The sequence below is a fragment of the Neoarius graeffei genome, chromosome 14, assembly GCF_027579695.1.
Source record: "Neoarius graeffei isolate fNeoGra1 chromosome 14, fNeoGra1.pri, whole genome shotgun sequence".
In the NCBI taxonomy this organism is placed as follows: domain Eukaryota; kingdom Metazoa; phylum Chordata; class Actinopteri; order Siluriformes; family Ariidae; genus Neoarius; species Neoarius graeffei.
In genome coordinates, this window is record NC_083582.1 from 6,141,489 (window position 1) to 6,161,515 (window position 20,027).

General features: G+C 40.5%; 1 protein-coding gene across 1 annotated transcript in view; it reads right to left on the reverse strand.

The window, feature by feature from the left end:
* The window catches only part of odad2 (outer dynein arm docking complex subunit 2), a 178,544-nt gene that overhangs the window by 110,581 nt on the left and 47,936 nt on the right, over positions 1-20,027 (reverse strand). Inside the window, exons 10-11 of the mRNA XM_060938718.1 lie at positions 8,330-8,476; positions 8,025-8,234 (exon numbers count right to left, since the gene is read on the reverse strand). Coding sequence (XP_060794701.1) covers positions 8,025-8,234; positions 8,330-8,476 — 357 coding nt within the window. The remainder of the gene's footprint in view (positions 1-8,024; positions 8,235-8,329; positions 8,477-20,027) is intronic.

The following is a 20,027-nucleotide window of genomic DNA, read 5'->3' on the forward strand; positions in this document are numbered from 1 at the left end:
CTGAATGTTAAGCTCCAAGGACCCAACCAGCTTTTCAACTCACTGTTTTCAAATGTGAAATCATTTGAAGCTAAACTGAAGCTGTGGCAAGTGCAACTGGAAAGGGGAAACTCCGTGCACTTTCCTACTTTGCAAGAACAAAAACCTGCTGTGACATCTGAGTATGCTGAGGAGTGTGCAAAACTACTCCAGGCCTTTGGAGAGAGGTTCCAGCTGATGAGAAGTTACGAGAAGGACCTGAACATATTTGCAACACCATTCAATGTGGAACCAGCTGACGTGCCTGACAACCTACAGCACGAAATCATTGAGCTGCAAAGCAACGAAAGCTCAAAGCTAGGTACAACAACCTTCCTCTGCTTGAGTTCTACAAACTGTATGTGCATCTGGAGGATTTTCCCCACTCTGAGGAGACATGCACTGAAGTTTGCATCACTGTTTGGGACAACCAACTGCTGTGAGCAGTTCTTCTCAAAACTGACCCTTGCAAAGAATCGGTTCCGCTCAAGACTGACTGACCCAAACCTGGAAAACCAGCTGCGAGTAGCATCGTCATCTATACCATCTGACATCAGACGCCTCGCCAAAGAGAAGCAGTTCCAGCCTTCACATTCGGTCGGCCAGATATAATAATAATTGGTAAAATATATACAACCCCGATTCCAAAAAAGTTGGGACAAAGTACAAATTGTAAATAAAAACGGAATGCAATAATTTACAAATCTCAAAAACTGATATTGTATTCACAATAGGACATAGACAACATATCAAATGTCGAAGGTGAGACATTTTGAAATTTCATGCCAAATATTGGCTCATTTGAAATTTCATGACAGCAACACATCTCAAAAAAGTTGGGACAGGGGCAATAAGAGGCTGGAAAAGTTAAAGGTACAAAAAAAGAACAGCTGGAGGACCAAATTGCAACTCATTAGATCAATTGGCAATAGGTCATTAACATGACTGGGTATAAAAAGAGCATCTTGGAGTGGCAGCGGCTCTCAGAAGTAAAGATGGGAAGAGGATCACCAATCCCCCTAATTCTGCGCCGACAAATAGTGGAGCAATATCAGAAAGGAGTTCGACAGTGTAAAATTGCAGAGAGTTTGAACATATCATCATCTACAGTGCATAATATCATCAAAAGATTCAGAGAATCTGGAAGAATCTCTGTGCGTAAGGGTCAAGGCCGGAAAACCATACTGGGTGCCCGTGATCTTCGGGCCCTTAGACGGCACTGCATCACATACAGGCATGTTTCTGTATTGGAAATCACAAAATGGGCTCAGGAATATTTCCAGAGAACATTACCTGCGAACACAATTCACCGTGCCATCCGCCGTTGCCAGCTAAAACTCTATAGTTCAAAGAAGAAGCCGTATCCAAACATGATCCAGAAGCGCAGACGTCTTCTCTGGGCCAAGGCTCATTTAAAATGGACTGTGGCAAAGTGGAAAACTGTTCTGTGGTCAGACGAATCAAAATTTGAAGTTCTTTATGGAAATCAGGGACGCCGTGTCATTCGGACTAAAGAGGAGAAGGACGACCCAAGTTGTTATCGGCGCTCGGTTCAGAAGCCTGCATCTCTGATGGTATGGGGTTGCATTAGTGCGTGTGGCATGGGCAGCTTACACATCTGGAAAGACACCATCAATGCTGAAAGGTATATCCAGGTTCTAGAGCAACATATGCTCCCATCCAGACGACGTCTCTTTCAGGGAAGACCTTGCATTTTCCAGCATGACAATGCCAAACCACATACTGCATCAATTACAGCATCATGGCTGCGTAGAAGAAGGGTCCGGGTACTGAACTGGCCAGCCTGCAGTCCAGATCTTTCACCCATAGAAAACATCTGGCGCATCATAAAACGGAAGATACGACAAAAAAGACCTAAGACAGTTGAGCAACTAGAATCCTACATTAGACAAGAATGGGTTAACATTCCTATCCCTAAACTTGAGCAACTTGTCTCCTCAGTCCCCAGACGTTTACAGACTGTTGTAAAGAGAAAAGGGGATGTCTCACAGTGGGAAACATGGCCTTGTCCCAACTTTTTTGAGATGTGTTGTTGTCATGAAATTTAAAATCACCTCATTTTTCTCTTTAAATGATACATTTTCTCAGTTTAAACATTTGATATGTCATCTATGTTCTATTCTGAATAAAATATGGAATTTTGAAACTTCCACATCATTGCATTCCGTTTTTATTTACAATTTGTACTTTGTCCCAACTTTTTTGGAATCGGGGTTGTATTGTAGCATCTTCATTACATAAAATGCTCAGTGCGCTTTACATCAGTCCATATAAAATCAATAAGAACACAAGACTAAAAACAGAGCATTAAAACAACAAGAGGTGGATAAAATTTAAAAAGAAAATGGGAAGATTAAAAAGGGATAAAACAAAGTTACACCAATAAAGTTGCTTTTTTTGAATAGCATGGAAGAAAGCTAAAATAAATGGACTGCATCTTCAAATTTTCAGCAGAGGTTATGGGTTAAAAAATTTAGTTTGGCCCCCACAGGATTTTTTAAAACTTGAAAGGGCCCTTGATAGGAAAAAGGTTCCCCACCCCGATGTAGAGTATAGCAAGACACAGAAGATGCCCTGGTCATCCACTGCACCTCCAGCCGTCTGGACCTCGTAGTGCCACTGGCTCTTGGTGGAGCACAGGACAAGAAAGTGAGGCTGACACCAGACAACTCCATCCATCCATTTTCTTCCGCTTATCCGAAGTCGGGTCACAGTGGCAGCAGGCTAAGCAGGGTATTCCAGACGTCCCTCTCCCCGGCAATGCTTTCCAGTTCCTCCTGGGGGATCCCAAGGTGCTCCCAGGCCAGATGAGATATAACCTCTCCAGTGAGTTCTGGGTTTACCCCGAGGTCTCCTCCCAGTTGGACGTGCCCAGAAAACCTCCAAAGCAAGGCGCCCAGGAGGCATCCTAATCAGATGCCCGAACCACCTCAGCTGACTCCTTTCGACATGAAGGAGCAGCGACTTGACTCTGAGATCCCTCCGGATGTCTGAGCTCCTCACTTATAACTCTCCATTACTTAAATCCAAGTCATCATGTTCGGATGAACAACAGTCAACAGTAATCATTCTGTCCACATTCACTGGGTATGAGCAATCGTGCGCCCTGATTGGCTACTCTACTACTAGGCTATCAGCTCATATAGATAGTTTTCACATGACGTCACAGAGTCGGGGATTCCCTGGTGGCGGCCATCTTGTAGGGCTAGCTTATCGTACGGGTCACTGAGCACACATTGTAACGCGCGAGTTACATTTATTTATATAGTATTTACATTTATAGTTACATTATTACTATTTAAAGCTAGCAATGGTGCACACCTGTTGTATTCACGGCTGTCGTAATAGGTCAGATGATGACGTCAAGCGGAGCTTTTATGGAATTCCCACTGTACGGGAGCACGAAGGCAAGCAAACAAAGAAACTCAGCATACAAAGGAGAAATCTATGGCTTGCAAGAATCAACCGCAAGGATTTTCAGCCTTCCAAACACAGCAAAGTCTGCTCCGATCATTTTATAAGTGGTAAGTTGTTTAAATAAACAATCAATTGTGTAACAAGCCTACATACCAATTAATTATATTACAAAGTTTATACTGACATGGTACTGTAATACCACTAATGGATGTAAAATTTGTCTTAAATCAACTCGATATTATACACACATATATTTATATGCAGTGTTGAGAGCTCTAAAACTCCAATGTGTACATACCTTGGCTGTAATTAGGACACGGCTCTCACTTGTTTTTGGTGGACTTCACGGACCCAGCCACAGACAAAATAATTGTATGACTCCAGCGACTTGTATGCTTTGAGGTTGTCAAGTGTGTAGGCGCTTTTACTATTCACGAAATAGTTCACAATGTCAGGGTACGATACGGATGGCAGCCCTGCATAATCACTTGAAAATGCTTCTTTGTCCACTTCGTAGGGGTCATTTCCCCCAATCAAGGCCAGTTTGGCTGCATACCGTTGTCGTGAGATGTCGTCCAATGTATCCATATACTTCCGTTTGCTTGATTTTGCCGACATTGATCTTTATTTTAGAAAACTGACTATATAACTTAATAAATTCGTCCGAGATAACGTAATGGCGATGGTCCGTTTTGTTTGCCCTGCAAGATGGCGGCTGGGGGGCGTTCCCCGGAATGCCGTGACGTCAGTGAAAACTATCTATACCGTGAGTAGAGAAAAACAAAATGGCAGAGTGTGTTGCTGAACCAACCGAGGATGAAATAAAACCTCTACTCGAAAACAACAGCCAAAAAATTATCAAGTATTTAAAAGAAACGGAAATAGCCAAAAGAATATCATTTTTCATTTATTCCACACTCCAGCCCAGTCAGTGGCAGTAACGCAGCTTTAAGTTGGTTTGCCAACCACCAAACAAACCCTAAAGAAGACGAAAACCCCAAAAAATACACACAAAGGCAACAAAATATGGAATGAAAGTATTTGATGGTAAGAATGTATATTTTTTTATTTATCAAGAATTAATACCGCATTTTTCACAAACTGCTCCTGTTGTTTCGCCGGTTTGTTTACATTCTAAGCAGAAATTATTTTGTCGGATGTTTTTGTATAAAGTTTTTATTGATAAAATTTGCAAAAAATAAAAATGCTCCGTTTCTCAAAATCCAGTGAATGTGGATGGAATAAAACAGTTATTCCACTCAATCTTGCCATACACGGACTATAGACAACTCGGTGCTACGCTATCAGCTCATGTACGACTTGATTTTGTGGAATAACTGTCACGAGTTTCATACTGACAGTCGAGCAGAAATAAAAAATTGTCTGGAATGCTAACATTTTCCTCAGATGTGTTGTTAAATTAGTATGAAAATTCTCTGTATAACTATAATTACATTATAATGACACTTAGCACTGACCGCTAGCACAGTGACCTAATGATTAAGGCCGATGTTTTGGCTAGCTATTGCATAGCTGTTAATAACCTTTAAGGGGGAAAAAGAAACATTCAAGTTATAGTTGCTGTAAATGATAAAAATGTAAAAAAAAAAAAATGGAAATACACAGTCCTGTGCAAAAGTCTTAGGCACATGTAAAGCGATGCTGTCGACGAAAAATGGCTTAAAAATAATGAAATGAAATGTTTCGACGTTAAAAAATAAGTACTCTTTGGGTCCATGTGGCTACTGCTGATAAATAAAATAGTTTTCTGATCCCATGTCCATACAGTAAATATCGCATATACGGTATACATGCAATGATACTCGCTTCATCTCTTACAAACATCACCGAGCTGTGAGCAGCATCAGGGCTTGGCGTATTTTGGTTACCAATTTTGTTTCCTGTGTTTTATTCAAAATACAGAGCTGTGAACTTGATCGATTTTCAAAATAGTAAGAAATCGCTTGTTCATGAATTGTCTTAGAAGCATTATTTAGTACTAATGAGCACATTTTGTTTCACAAGTGTAGTCTAAAGACTTGAAAATAAAAAATAAAATTAAAAAATTAAAGCGAATAGCAGAAGTTTGATATCGGCTTTTCAATCTATCTGCCAAAAAGCTAAAAAAAAACCCTTTCATTTGACCTTTCAGAAGGACCAAACAAAAGCTCTGATAAGCAAAAGGTACATTTTCTTAAAATAAACACCACTTACGCAATATCGAATTGGTAGCCTCGGCGAACCACAAGGTGAATTTCGTTTATCTTTTTATCTGCCAATTATCTTCCGATACTACGAAGTTATAACGAGGTTTCTCTTATTTCGTTTCTGGTTCTGATTTGTTGAGAAGTTGATCAAGAAGTAGAACGGGTAATCGAACTCGATCAGGATAAGTGCTGACTGGTTACGAAGTTTCGCTATTGTTACACTCATTCTTACAACATGATGACATCATGGCTACTGCCTCGCTTCGTCTCTAGTACCCCTTTTCCACCAAATCAGTTCCAGTGCTGGTTTGGGGCCAGTGCTGGTGCTGGTTCACAACTTGTTCAACTTGCGAGCCAGCTGAGAACCAGTTTGCTTTTCCATCGCTCGCGGTGCTAAGGGAAGCCATGTCATTACGTCGCTGTATACGTCAGTTACGTTGCTGTATACGTCAGTTACGTCGCTACATTTGCATAAACCTTGGCACGAATATCGAAGCAAAAACAACGTGGAAGCAGCAGCAGCAGCAACAACAACAACAATAATAATAATAATAATAATGGATGACTTCGCGTTTGTATAGCTGCGGCTTCTCGTCACTTAAAAATGGCGATCTTTCGCGGTCTTGTTATTGTTGTTGGTCTTAACAACTCCGCCCCCCCGCTGACGTAAGCGGTTCTTTCCTCTGGCCCAGCGGAGAGTTGGTGCTAGCCTGGAACCGGTTTTTCTGGCCCCAGAGCCAGTTCTTTGTCAGTGGAAACAGAAAACCCGGTTCCAAACTAAGCGCTGGCCCCGAACCAGCCCTGGAACTGCTTTGGTGGAAAAGGGGCATATGAGGCGGTAGCCACAAAAAAAAAAAATACTATAAACAGTAATCAGTGAACCATAATAAATGAAACAAAGTCAGTATTTGGTGTGAGCCGACCCTTTGCTTTAAAAAAAAAAAAAAAAAAAAACAGTCTGAGGTCCAGTGAGTGCAGTTTTATACGGGAAGGAAATGATCTGTAGGTTTTACTGAGCGTCTTACAGAACCAGCCGCAGTTCTTCTGGACACTTTGACTGTCACACTCGCGTCTTCATTTTACACCAAAACCCAGCAGCCTTCATTATGTTTTCTTTTTTAATTTGAAAAGTGCTCGCTTATGGAATATGCTGCTCAGATATAAACAAACCTTTTTTGTTTTCTTCCCCTGTAACATTTAATTTTGTGCTGGAAAAAAAAAACAACGTTTGGAACTCTAAAATGTTTCTTTAATGTTTTGACTCGATAATGTAGAAGTCATAAAATAGAAATCTATAACAAAGTTTGTATAAAAAAATATATAGGGTGCCTAAGACTTTTGCACAGTACTGTACATCCGTTCAAAAGTTTGGGGTCACCCAGACAATTTTGTGTTTTCCATGAAAAGTCACACTTTTATTTACCACCATAAGTTGTAAAATGAATAGAAAATATAGTCGAGACATTTTTCTGGCCATTTTGAGCATTTAATCGACCCCACAAATGTGATGCTCCAGAAACTCAATCTGCTCAAAGGAAGGTCAGTTTTATAGCTTCTCTAAAGAGCTCAACTGTTTTCAGCTGTGCTAACATGATTGTACAAGGGTTTTCTAATCATCCATTAGCCTTCTGAGGCAATGAGCAAACACATTGTACCATTAGAACACTGGAGTGAGAGTTGCTGGAAATGGGCCTCTATACACCTATGGAGATATTGCACCAAAAACCACACATTTGCAGCTAGAATAGTCATTTAGCACATTAGCAATGTATAGAGTGGATTTCTGATTAGTTTAAAGTGATCTTCATTGAAAAGAACAGTGCTTTTCTTTCAAAAATAAGGACATTTCAAAGTGACCCCAAACTTTTGAACGGTAGTGTACATTTTAAAAAAATATTCTGGTGTAACACACACACACACACCTTGAGTCACGGTGAGTGTAAGTTTGCATGATGTTCTATGACAGAAATCGATTTTCAGACTCCGTCATATTAAACGTTAAAGACCCGTGCAGTGATGTAACTCTGGCAACGTACTAATACAGCATTACATATGTGCACTTCAGAGGTGGTCTGATCCTTCAGGTTGGAAACGCCGGCTCCGTCTGCATCTGGACTCGTGTAAATATACAGATTAGCGCAGGCTGTGAGCTTGTAATCACGGCGAGCGTCACTCTGTCAATAAACACGCGCGTCAGGCTGAGGGGTCGGCCCGACATTTGATCCGTTTTTACCTGAAGAGCCTGACCTTTGATGTTGGCGAGTGTGTGAAGTCTATACCGCTGTACTACGTGTGTGTGGGACAGAGATGTTTATTTTATTTCTGCACCCCTCACTGTAGCCCTACTGGGTTACCACTCACGAGTCTCTGGATGCCGCCGTACTGGCGTACGGTCCGGCGTGCTCGTCTGAACTTGGCCACGTTGGCGATGGTTTCGGCTGCCAGGCCCTTCAGCTGTTTATCAGGAGAGTCCAGGATGGACACCATGCTCTGCAGTCCCCCAAAATCGGCGATGGATCGTCTGATCTGAGAGCTGTGACTGATTTCCTTCAGGATCTTCAGGGAACCGATCTGAGACATAAAGGTCACACCGAGCATAACGGGTCATCATCATTAAAGCTAACTAAACTCTCTGCTACTTTTTATTTTTCCCTGTAAAAACTCACTTTACACTTGACCTCATTGGTGTCCAGCAGGTTGAGGAGGACCTCCAGCCCCCCCAGGTCTCTGATGGCCAGCTGAGACGCCTCCTGAGCCAGGTTACAGTCTCGCATTAAGCACAGAGCGAGCACTGTGACCGTCTGATTACCTTCCTGTACACACACACACACACACACACACACACACACACACACACACACACACAAAACCCAGAATGAATAATTATTAAATAATTAAAAAGAAAGACAAAGAAATGGATACAGAGAAAGACAGACAGAAAAAGGGTGTGTATGAAGCAGTGTATGAAGGCACGTTCACACACACACACATTTTCACACGTGTGTGTGTATGTAATTAATGAGTGATGACCCCAAATCATAAAACTTTTGCTGTAATAAACACAGTAGTGTTATTTGTTTGGACCTGTGACAGTGTTTCTCCGACTCTTGCTTTAGCCAGCTGTGTCGTTCAGGAGAAAAGTGGACAGATGTGCTGAAATGGAACATCTGCACGTTTCACATGAGCAGCTCTCAGTTTGACCCGAGCTGGATACAGCGTACAGTTTGTGGACTGAGCTGCTGGAACATCAGCAACATTAGTGGAGCTTTGAAATGAGACACTGTAGTCCTCTCATCAAATCCAGTGGTGAGTCAACAATCACTCTGTCTCTCTCTCTCTCTCTCTCTCTCTCATAATGATGGACAGAAAAGGAGAGCATGGAAGACACAATACAGTAGGTAAATGAGCTCCATTCCACAGTGAATCAGCAAGCCAAGACACACACACACACGAAGAAGAAAGAAAGAAAGACAAACACAAAAAGGAACATGTTGGTGAAATGAGATGATGATACATTAGGAGCAGAAGAAGGTGTTCAGAGATAAGAGGAGAGGAGTTGAGATGTTCAGATGTGCTTACTGAAATGGAAGGAGAAAGGGAGAGAAATAAAATGGAGACAGACAGAGAGAGAGAGACAGGGCACATGTGTTCTCCATATTACGATCCTGGACTAAATGTGAACCAGTAGCAGCAGTGAATCCGCTGTGCCATTCTCTCCTTCTTCAAAGCGTTCGGCGGTTTAACATCGCAAACTTGTAAAAACAGCGCTCGGTTTACAGCCGATACCGCCGGCTTGCAGAAAAGAGGGGGGGAAAGGAGCGAGGGATCATATGCTTTCGTTTTTGCCTGCTTTGGTCTCAAAGAGCTGAGGACATTCTTTAAAACTAGAACAACATCTGAAGGTCTTTTATAGCGCGAGACTCGGACGCTACTGTGCTCCCATACACACATGTTCCAGAGATGTGATCCACAACCCATCTCCATCTCTCTCTCACACACTCCTGAGAACATGACTATCTTCCTGAAGCTACCTCACAGCATGTGCAGTGTGTTTTACTGCGCTTCTCATCAGGAAAAACACACACAGATGTGTTAAGCTGGTCTCGATGCACACGTTCAGTCAAAAGCAGTCAGTCAGTCTTATCTTCTGGGCATTAAAAAGCCCGGTTTGAAGTATTTATACCAAGTGTCGTTCATTTTAATGACTGCTGTTATTTGCTGGTGAAGCTTCTGAGGAAAGACAGAAAGAAATAAAAAGAAAGGAAAAGAGAGAGAAAACGTTTTAAGGCTTGAGCAGTAAGAGATCGGATATTGTCCTTCAGCTGTAAAAGAGACACGAGACGACGAAACGATGTCGATTCGCCTCTACTTCTTCTCACAACGGTCTCAAAATCCATCTCAATCACATCACCCTTTTCTAACCGGGGTTGTGGCTGAGTTCAGAATGAACCAATCACGTTCAATCTCATGTTTAAAGGTAATTATCATGCATCTGTCATCAGTGACATTATTCTGATTAACCCCAAATAAAGACCAGCTGTTTCTGTCGGATTTTCTTGACATCTTGTTGGTTTCGTCTGAAGCTGCGGTCCGCATAGAGCTTACAAAGCATGTATGGTATCTCGCTTGTTGAAAGATATGGACCAGGGGAGGGGTACAAAATTTCCAAAACATTAGATGTACCATGGAACACAGTGAAGGCCATCATCAACAAGCAGAAAAAAAAGAAAAAAAAATGGGGCGCCAGCGTGACATCACTAAGAACAGGACGTCCCTCTACAATTTACAAAAGAACAAGATAAAAATTCACCAGAGAGGCTGCTAGGAGACCTACAGCAACATTAAAGGAGCTGCAGGAACATCTGACAAGTCCTGATTACACGTGACAACAATCTCTCGTATTCTTCACATGTCTGGGCTCTGGGGTAGGGTGGCTAGACGGAAGAAAAAACATCCAAGAAAAACATCCAAGCCCAACTAAATAACCTCAAACCATGTGGCAAAATGTGTTATGGTCTGTTGGGACCAATCCCATAAGGTGTAATACTCCCATAAATCCAACAGGTATATTTGCACATCACCAAAAGAACACCATGAAGCATGGTGGTGGCAGCATCATGCTTTAGTGCTGCTTTTCTTCAGCCAAAACTGGAGCGAATCATGAAAAGCTAAAAATACCAGTTGCGGAAGATAAGTGAAGGAGAGCATCAGGAAAGATTTGTGACAGAAGGTTGCCAAGACAGTAGTAAGAGCAGCAATGTTGTATAGTTTGGAGACAAAAAGACAGGACGCTGAACTGGAGAGAGCAGAGCTGAAGATGTTGAGTTGTTCACTGGATAAGACAAAGTTGGACAGGATTAGAAATGAGAATATTAAAGGGACAGGACGTGAAGGACGGCTTGGAGACAAAGTGAGAGAGGGGAGATTGAGATGGTTTGGACACGTACAGAGGCGAGATCCAGGGTATATTGGGAAAAGAATGCTGGAGATGGAGTTGCCAGATAAAAGGAAAAGAGGAAGAGCAAAGATGAGATTTATGGATGTGGTGAAGGAGGACATGGTCCAGGTTGGTGTGACAGAAGAAGATATGGAGGACAGGAGGAGATGGAGGGACATTATCTGCTGTGGTGACCCCTAACAAGAACAACCAGAAGAAGAAGAAGAACCAGAACCAGTCGGTTTTAGTGCAAAACATTCCGGTGAATTTCACCTTTCAGCCTGACAATGACCCCCCAAAAACGCACACATCCAAATCAACCAGAAGATGAAGTTTTTGAACGGCCTAGCCACAACTCAAACCTGAATCCAAATGAAAATCCATGGGGTGTGCGTGCACAGGAGATGCCCTCACAATATGATGGCTCTATAATGTTTTTAGAAGAAAGATTGAGTAAATATTGCCAAGTTGAGATGTCTCATGTTTACAGACTCTTACAATAACACTGAGTGGTGTCTCATCTCATTATCTCTAGCCGCTTTATCCTGTTCTACAGGGTCGCATGCAAGCTGGAGCCTATCCCAGCTGACTACGGGCGAAAGGCGGGGTACACCCTGGACAAGTCGCCAGGTCATCACAGGGCTGACACATAGACACAGACAACCATTCACACTCACATTCACACCTACGCTCAATTTAGAGTCACCAGTTAACCTAACCTGCATGTCTTTGGACTGTGGGGGAAACCGGAGCACCCGGAGGAAACCCACGCGGACACGGGGAGAACATGCAAACTCCGCACAGAAAGGCCCTCGCCGGCCACGGGGCTCGAACCCAGACCTTCTTGCTGTGAGGCGACAGCGCTAACCACTACACCACCGTGACACCACTGAGTGGTGTAATAAAATCAAAAAGGTGCTTCAACAAGGTATTAGTTTAGGCGTGTGGGCACTTCTGCAGCAAGGTGTTTCCTCACCCTTTCTGATCACTTTATTTGTACACTTTACAATCTCACAAAGGTGGGGAAAATTCTGACATGATTTATCTTGGGTTCATTTTTTTTTTTAAACTTCACAAAAACCTGCCATTTGCACGGGGGTGTGTAAACTTTTTTATATCCACTATCGTCTCAAAATCTTCAACATTATCTCAAAATGACCTCAAAGTTATTTTAATATTGTCTTAAATCAATCTCAAAGTTTCAAATCCATCTTAGAATCATCTCAAACCCACTTTGAATACTTCTCAAAATCTCAAACACGGTTTCATATGACCACAAAGTCATCTCAGCATGGTCTCAAAATCATCTTCAGTTCATCTCAAATAATCTCAACATTAAACCACCAAAAACATCACCACGGCTCAACGACCTGGTGTTTTTCATCAAACTCGAAACAATTAAACAGACCATTACAAGAGCAACTAAAAACCTTTTGAGTTCAGATCCCCCAATAAGTGATTTTGAACGCATTCAAACTGATTTAAATGAGTGTATATTACACTTCCTGAAATGGTCTAGGAGATCTAACCAGCCTTAAAACTGCACAAACATCACACTCTGTTTCAATATTTTATTTTACTCTTCTACTTCCTTTGAATCTTATGAGACTCTCTGTTTGATTGACATGCATTTATTTACTTTTCCACCAGCATGTATTCATGAACCAACATGGCAATTTGTACTCCATTCTGTTTGTCTGTCTGGGTGTACCTGATAGGCAGTGTGGGGTGGGAGGGTATTCTAGGTTCTATGGGGTAAAAGCCAAATATTCGTATTTTGAATGTATTTGAATGATATTTACAATTAAAAAAAACATCATAACCTCAAATTGTCTCACAAATCTTCTCAAGATCACCTTCACATAGTCACTTCAAAATCTTTTCAAAATAATTGACAGCCTCAAATTGTCTCAAAATAATCTCAACATGGTCTCAAAATTACCTCAGATGTCTAAAATTGTCTCAAAATCACCTAAACAGTCTTAAATTGCCTGAAAATAATCTAAAATTTGTCTCAAAATAACCACACATCAAAATAATTTCAACGTAGTCTGAGTATTTCAAAACCACTTCAACAGTCTCAAATTGCCTCAATGCAGTCTCAAAATTGCCTGTCTCATAAATGACTCAGTACAGTCGCAAATCGCCTCAATACAGTCACAAAATCGCCTCAAAATCGCTTTAGTCTCAAAACTGACTGAAATTGACTCAGTACAGTCTCAAAATCACCTCAATACATTCTCAAAATTGCCTCAATCAAAAATCACCTCAATACAGTCTCAAAATCGCCTCAATCAAAAATTGCCTGAATAGTTTCAATATTCCCTCAATCAAAAAAAAAAAAAAATCACCTCAATGCAGTCTCAAGATCACTCCAATAGTCTCAAAATAGCCTCAATAAAAATTAAAATCACCTCAATACAGTCTCAATATCCCCTCAATCAAAAATTGCCTCAATACAGTCTCAAAATTACTTCAATCAAAAATCGCCTCAATAGTCTCAAAATTGTATCAACATCGCCTCAATACATTCTCAAAATCGCCTCAATCAAAAATCGCCTCAATGCAGTCTCAAAATTGCCTCAATCAAAAATTGCTTGAATAGTTTCAATATTACCTCAATAAAAAAAAATCGCCTCAATGCAGTCTCAAGATCACTCCAATAATCTCAAAATCGCCTCAATAAAAATTAAAATCACCTCAATACAGTCTCAATATCCCCTCAATCAAAAATTGCCTCAATACAGTCTCAAAATTGATTCAATACAGTCTTGCTTGCCTCAATCAAAAATCGCCTCAATACAGTCTCAAAATTGTATCAACATCGCCTCAATACATTCTCAAAATCGCCTCAATCAAAAATCACCTCAATACAGTCTCAAAATCGCCTCAATGCAGTCTCAAAATTGCCTTAATCAAAAATTGCCTGAATAGTTTCAATATTCCCTCAATCAAAAAAAAAAAAAAAATCGCCTCAATACAGTCTCAAGATCACTCCAATAGTCTCAAAATCGCCTCAATAAAAATTAAAATCGCCTCAATACAGTCTCAATATCCCCTCAATCAAAATTTGCCTCAATACAGTCTCAAATCGCCTCACATTCATACTGAGGTGGAGTGAGAGAAAGAGTCAATGAAAGAGAGAGAGTGTGACAGACAGACAGATGGGGGGGATCAGGCATGGTGTGCATGAAGATGGAAATGAATCAGATTGATGAGTCTATTCCCTCCATCTTTATTCTATAATTGTGATGATGGACTGAGACAGTGCGAGGGTAAAGGGGGAAAAAGAAAGACAAAAAGGACCATGAGAGGCAGAGCTAAAGATTCAGAAGAATAAAAAGAAAGAAGAGAAAGTGGCTCTTGGCGTTTAAAGTGAGCTGATGGTGGCACAACACTCACATTAAAGCGAGCTCATGAAGGTGATTTAGAGAACAGCTCATATTATTTATCCTCAATTATACAGCTTCCAACTCTCCTGTGCTAGATAAAGACTCCTGTATAAACACACACACAGAGAGAGAGAGAGAGAGAGAGAGAGAGAGAGAGAGAGAGAGAGAGAGAGAGAGAGAGAAATCAAAACTGGACCAGAGAGACAGACAGAGAAAGAGAAATAGAGAGAGGTATCACGTTTAATGGAAGATATTAACCTGATCTAAAACAGCAGCATCCATGTGGTTTTACTAACATCTCTGTCTCTCTCTCTCTCACACACACACACACACACACACACACACACACACACAAAGAAGCAAGAAAAAGTTAACTGTTGGTGTTCCAACAGCCGCTCAAACATTTCTTTAGTCAGTGAAGAAGGAAGACTTTACTCTAAAGCTCTACTTTTCACATCAGTGCTCGGAGGCTTCTCTGACTAATCCCCTCTTTACGAGCAGATTATAAACACAGGTGTATTTATACTGAGATCACATGACACTTTAATCACACACGGGCTGATTAAACACTCCATTCGACTAATTATGTGACTTCTGATGAGATCTGGTTATACCACATCTATTACAGGGGTCTGTGAAGGTCCAATTACATAAAAATTTCTGACGTACAGAGGTCTGGATAAGTGACTGACGTGAATGAACATCGACAACAGTTAAGTTTTAATGCTTAACCATTAGTAGTTATTTTGTGGATATACTGTAAATAAGACGATTTGAAAACTGCATCACAGCGTTCTCAAAATCACTTCAAAATCTTCATAACGTTCTCAAAATTGCCTCAAAGGTCTCAAAATCACCTCAAAATTGCCTCAAAGGTCTCAAAGTCACCATCAACGGTCTCAAAATCACCTGAAAATTGCCTCAAAGGTCTTGAAATCACCTCAAAAGTCTCAAAAATCACCTCAAAGGTCTCAAAATCACCTGAAACTAAGGTCTCAAAATCACCTCAAAGGACTCAAAAATCACCTCAAAATTGCCTCAAGGGTCTGAAAATCACCTCAAAATTGCCTGAAAAGTCTTAAAAATCACCTCAACGGTCTGAAAAGTCTTAAAAATTGCCTCAGCGGTCTGAAAATCACCTCAAAATTGCCTGAAAAGTCTTAAAAATCACCTCAAAGGTCTCAAAATTGCCTCAAAAATCACCTCAAAGGTCTCAAAAATCACCTCAAAATTGCCTCAACGGTCTGAAAATCACCTCAAAATTGCCTGAAAAGTCTTAAAAATCACCTCAACGGTCTGAAAAGTCTTAAAAATTGCCTCAACGGTCTGAAAATCACCTCAAAATTGCCTGAAAAGTCTCAAAAATCACCTCAAAGGTCTCAAAATTGCCTCAAAAATTACCTCAAAAGTCTCAAAAATCACCTCAAAATCTAGTGAGATTAGTGTCAATCTCTCAATCACCTCAAAATCACCTAAAAATATTTTCAACAAAATCTTCTCTGTAGCCTCAGAATTCTCAAAATCAAAATTGTTTAAAGATGGCTTCAAAATCATCTCACCTGTAAATTGCTTTAAAGTGCCATTCCACCATTGGATGTATTCTTTGGCATAAAATACAATATATTTTGACAACATGTATAAATGGTATCACTAGATAGAGAAATCTTTTAGCTTCAAAATGATATATCAAACATAATTTTTTGACAACGACAAGTATATTAATTTTGCGACCAAAGTCACCTACCCTTTTAATTTCCGCGTGTGATGTCATCGGCAGGTTCCCCTTCTTGTGTACCACATGACGTGGCACATATTATCAGCAATGGCGGATAGAACGCGATAAAAATAATACCAATAAATCTAGCTAATACCAATAAATCTAGCTAACTGAAAGATTAACTCAATTTTTCGCAATTTTTTTGGCCCCCATATACGAGGAGAAATGACTCTCTCACTTTGGGGGTTTCCTGGTCTAAAAATAGACCGACACGTGGTACACAAGAAGGGGAACCTGCCGATGACATCACGTTTCACTACCGCGCGGAAATTAAAAGGGTAGGTGACTTTGGTCGCAAAATTAATATACTTGTCGTTGTCAAAAAATTATGTTCGATATATCATTTTGAAGCTAAAAGATTTCTCTGTCTAGTCATGGTGTCATAAAATATATTGTATTTTATGCCAAAGAATACATCCAATGGTGGAATGGCACTTTAAGATCTCAAAAATCACCGACAGAGTCGTAAACAGTCATCAAAACTGACTCAAAGTCTGTAAAACCATCTCAAAATCACCTCAAACTAAGGTCTCAAAATTGCCTCAAAAGTCTCAAAAATCACCTCAAAAGTCTCAAAATCACCTCAAAATTGCTTCAAATGTCTCAAAATCACCTCAAGTCTCAAAAATCACCTCAAAATCGCCTCAAAAATCACCTGAAAATTCTCAAAAATCACCTCAAAGGTTTCAAAATTGCCTCAAAATCTAGTGAGATTAGTGTCAATCTCTCAATCACCTCAAAATCTTCGCAATACCCTTAGAATTATCTAAAAAAAAACCTGTTTAAAGATGGCTTCAAAATCGTCTCACCTGTAAATTGCTTTAAGATCTCAAAAATCACCGACAGAGTCGTAAACAGTCATCAAAACTGACTCAAAGTCTGTAAAATCATCTCAAAATCACCTCAAACTAAGGTCTCAAAATTGCCTCAAAAGTCTCAAAAATCACCTCAAAAGTCTCAATCACCTCAAAATTGCTTCAAATGTCTCAAAATCACCTCAAGTCTCAAAAATCACCTCAAAATCGCCTCAAATGTCTCAAAAATCACCTGAAAATTCTCAAAAATCACCTCAAAGGTCTCAAAATTGCCTCAAAATCTAGTGAGATTAGTGTCAATCTCTCAATCACCTCAATCTTCTCAATACCCTTAGAATTATCTAAAAAAAAAACCTGTTTAAAGATGGCTTCAAAATCGTCTCACCTGTAAATTGCTTTAAGATCTCAAAAATCACCGACAGAGTCGTAAACAGTCATCAAAACTGACTCAGTCTGTAAAATCATCTCAAAAGTGCCTTCAGCTAAATAACTGGCAAATGCATATGTTTGGCACCAACAGAGGATCTGCTACAGAAACCTCAGTGAAAATGTAAATCATGGTGTGGGTTTTTTATTTTAATTTATTTTATTTAACAGGTTCATCAACTCTGATACAGGATTTTTTTTTTTTCCACCTTAATCCTCTGGAATACTTTCTGGCACCGTGGTCGATGCCAATTTGTTAATAATTCTGCATAGTACATTATTATATTTATAATATTTTCCCTCACTTCAGAATGATGGAGTATTTAGTGTAGAATCATGACATAATCCCGTTTCAGTTCCAGGTTTTAACACCTTCAAAACGCCCAAATGGTCAAGTGGGAGTGAAGCCACTGACGGCCGGCTGCAGTACTCAGTCTGACCAGTAGAGGGGGTTAAAACGCATGACAGTTCACAGGTAAGCTCACAGCCAGGCAGATTCACTCATTAATCTTTCACTTTTCAGCCTCATGAGCTGCACGTTTCAATCCGAGTTGACAACAATCCTCCTCTGAAATATCCACAGAACTGACACAACTGAAACCGTTCCTGTTTTATGGACAGCGATGGCGGCGTAACCGAGCTGTGCGATTTTGCTGCAACGAGATACGTGCTAATTAAAGGTTCGTTTCCTGAGCAAAACACACCGACTACACCGAGCTGTCAGTTTAAGTGGGTCACCAATAAAAATCTGCTAATCACCCTCGCAGAAAGCGTGCATTCTTTTTCATCGCACACGAGCGTTTAGGCCGGCGATGATTAGCGGCTTTAGAGGCGATTAACGAGGACTGTGGGGGGAAGCGTCTGGCAGCAGTGAAAAACATTTTTGTATGAAACACTGTTTCGTTGCCATCTAATCTCTGATCCGAGCTAATGAGGCAACTCAGCTGGAACTAACAAAACAAATAGACTGTGGTTTCCTCCGCGGTGTGTACACACGCGTGGTTACGGAGCTGCGTGTGAACATGTGTGTGTGTGTGTTTACATTTCGAATCTTGCTCTCTGAGCCACCGGTACAACAAATGCATGTTGTGTAGCGTGTTATATTAATTCCACAGGATTAAGACGTGTCGTTTCTAAATTTAAGGCTGTGAAAATATCAGCATGAACGGGCGCAGTCAGCAAAATAAACGAGCTTCTTTGCTCATGAACGGGCGCCGCTATTAAATACGAACACACAGGTCAGATAATTTATGTAACACTCCACAGAGCATGTAATCTCCTTAAAAAGGAGAGAGAACAAAAAAAATTCGAGAGAGATGTTTAGTTTGGCGACGTTGTGTTTCAGCTTCTGATGGTAAGGACATAATAATTGCGCTACTGGATAAACGTCATAAAGAAAGAACTCTGGAGTTTCCAGACAGATAGGCCGCTTTATCAACACTCGGGTATAATCAGCGCATCATTTAAATGGATCAGACTTCACATTTTTACCCAAATAAGTCTTTGCATATGCTTATCTGAGACTAACCGCAGCGCTCATTAAACCCACATGATAAATGGCTCATTTTGGGTAATTTACATTCATTACACCGAGGTTCTGCTCGGCTAAAAATATCTACGACAAAACTCTGCCTGGCTGTTTTCTTTCCAATGATTCAGTGCTCGTTGTACTGGAGATGATCCTGTTCAAGATCCACTTCAAACACACACACTGGATGTGCTTATGGTGCTAAAACAACACTTTTTTTCTTTGCTTTATCTGCTTTAATGCCATGGTTTTATCTGGCCATTTTAGGAGGCTAGGAAATAATTCGGAGATTATATGTTCATAAATTTTTCTCCCTCATGTCTGATTTAAGTTTGGAACTAAACTCCTGCAAAAACAACCTTCATCTTATTTGATGAGGTCTGATATGTAGAAAAGTCAGGTGTGACATCATGCAGTTGGAGAAAAGGGATCTGAGAAAGGCCTGGCGTGAACAAACCACATCAGTAACGCAGCTGCTGATTAGATATACAATATTCCTCACACTCATCATCCTATATGGAGGGGATTACTGGAAATCGTGCGCTCTGATTGGTCGAGAGATTCAGACAATTTCTCGATAATCACCTTGAGCAACTCGGCAAAATTGCGGCCAATTGCTTCATCGCTGTAAGTGCGGAAGAATTACAAATGATGAAAGAAAATGCTGTTCCTAAATAAAAGCACTAAAGATGCTCCGAGGTTTGGTCTAAAACTATTCAAAGGGACGGTGGGATTGTGATTTATTTTATGGATTTCATGTGACTCGGCGTAGATAAGTGACAAGTCTGCGCCACGCCTTTATTAGACCTCGAACAAAACAAGCCAGAGTCCGACACAGTGCGGCGATTTCCCTGTTTAAAGACACCGAACTGTATTTACACAGCCAACTGATTTTATTTTCCATTTTTCTCAAAGAACAACGCCAACATGTCATTGTTATCTGTTTATAGTTCCACTTAATGTCATAGAATCAAATAGACATGTAACGA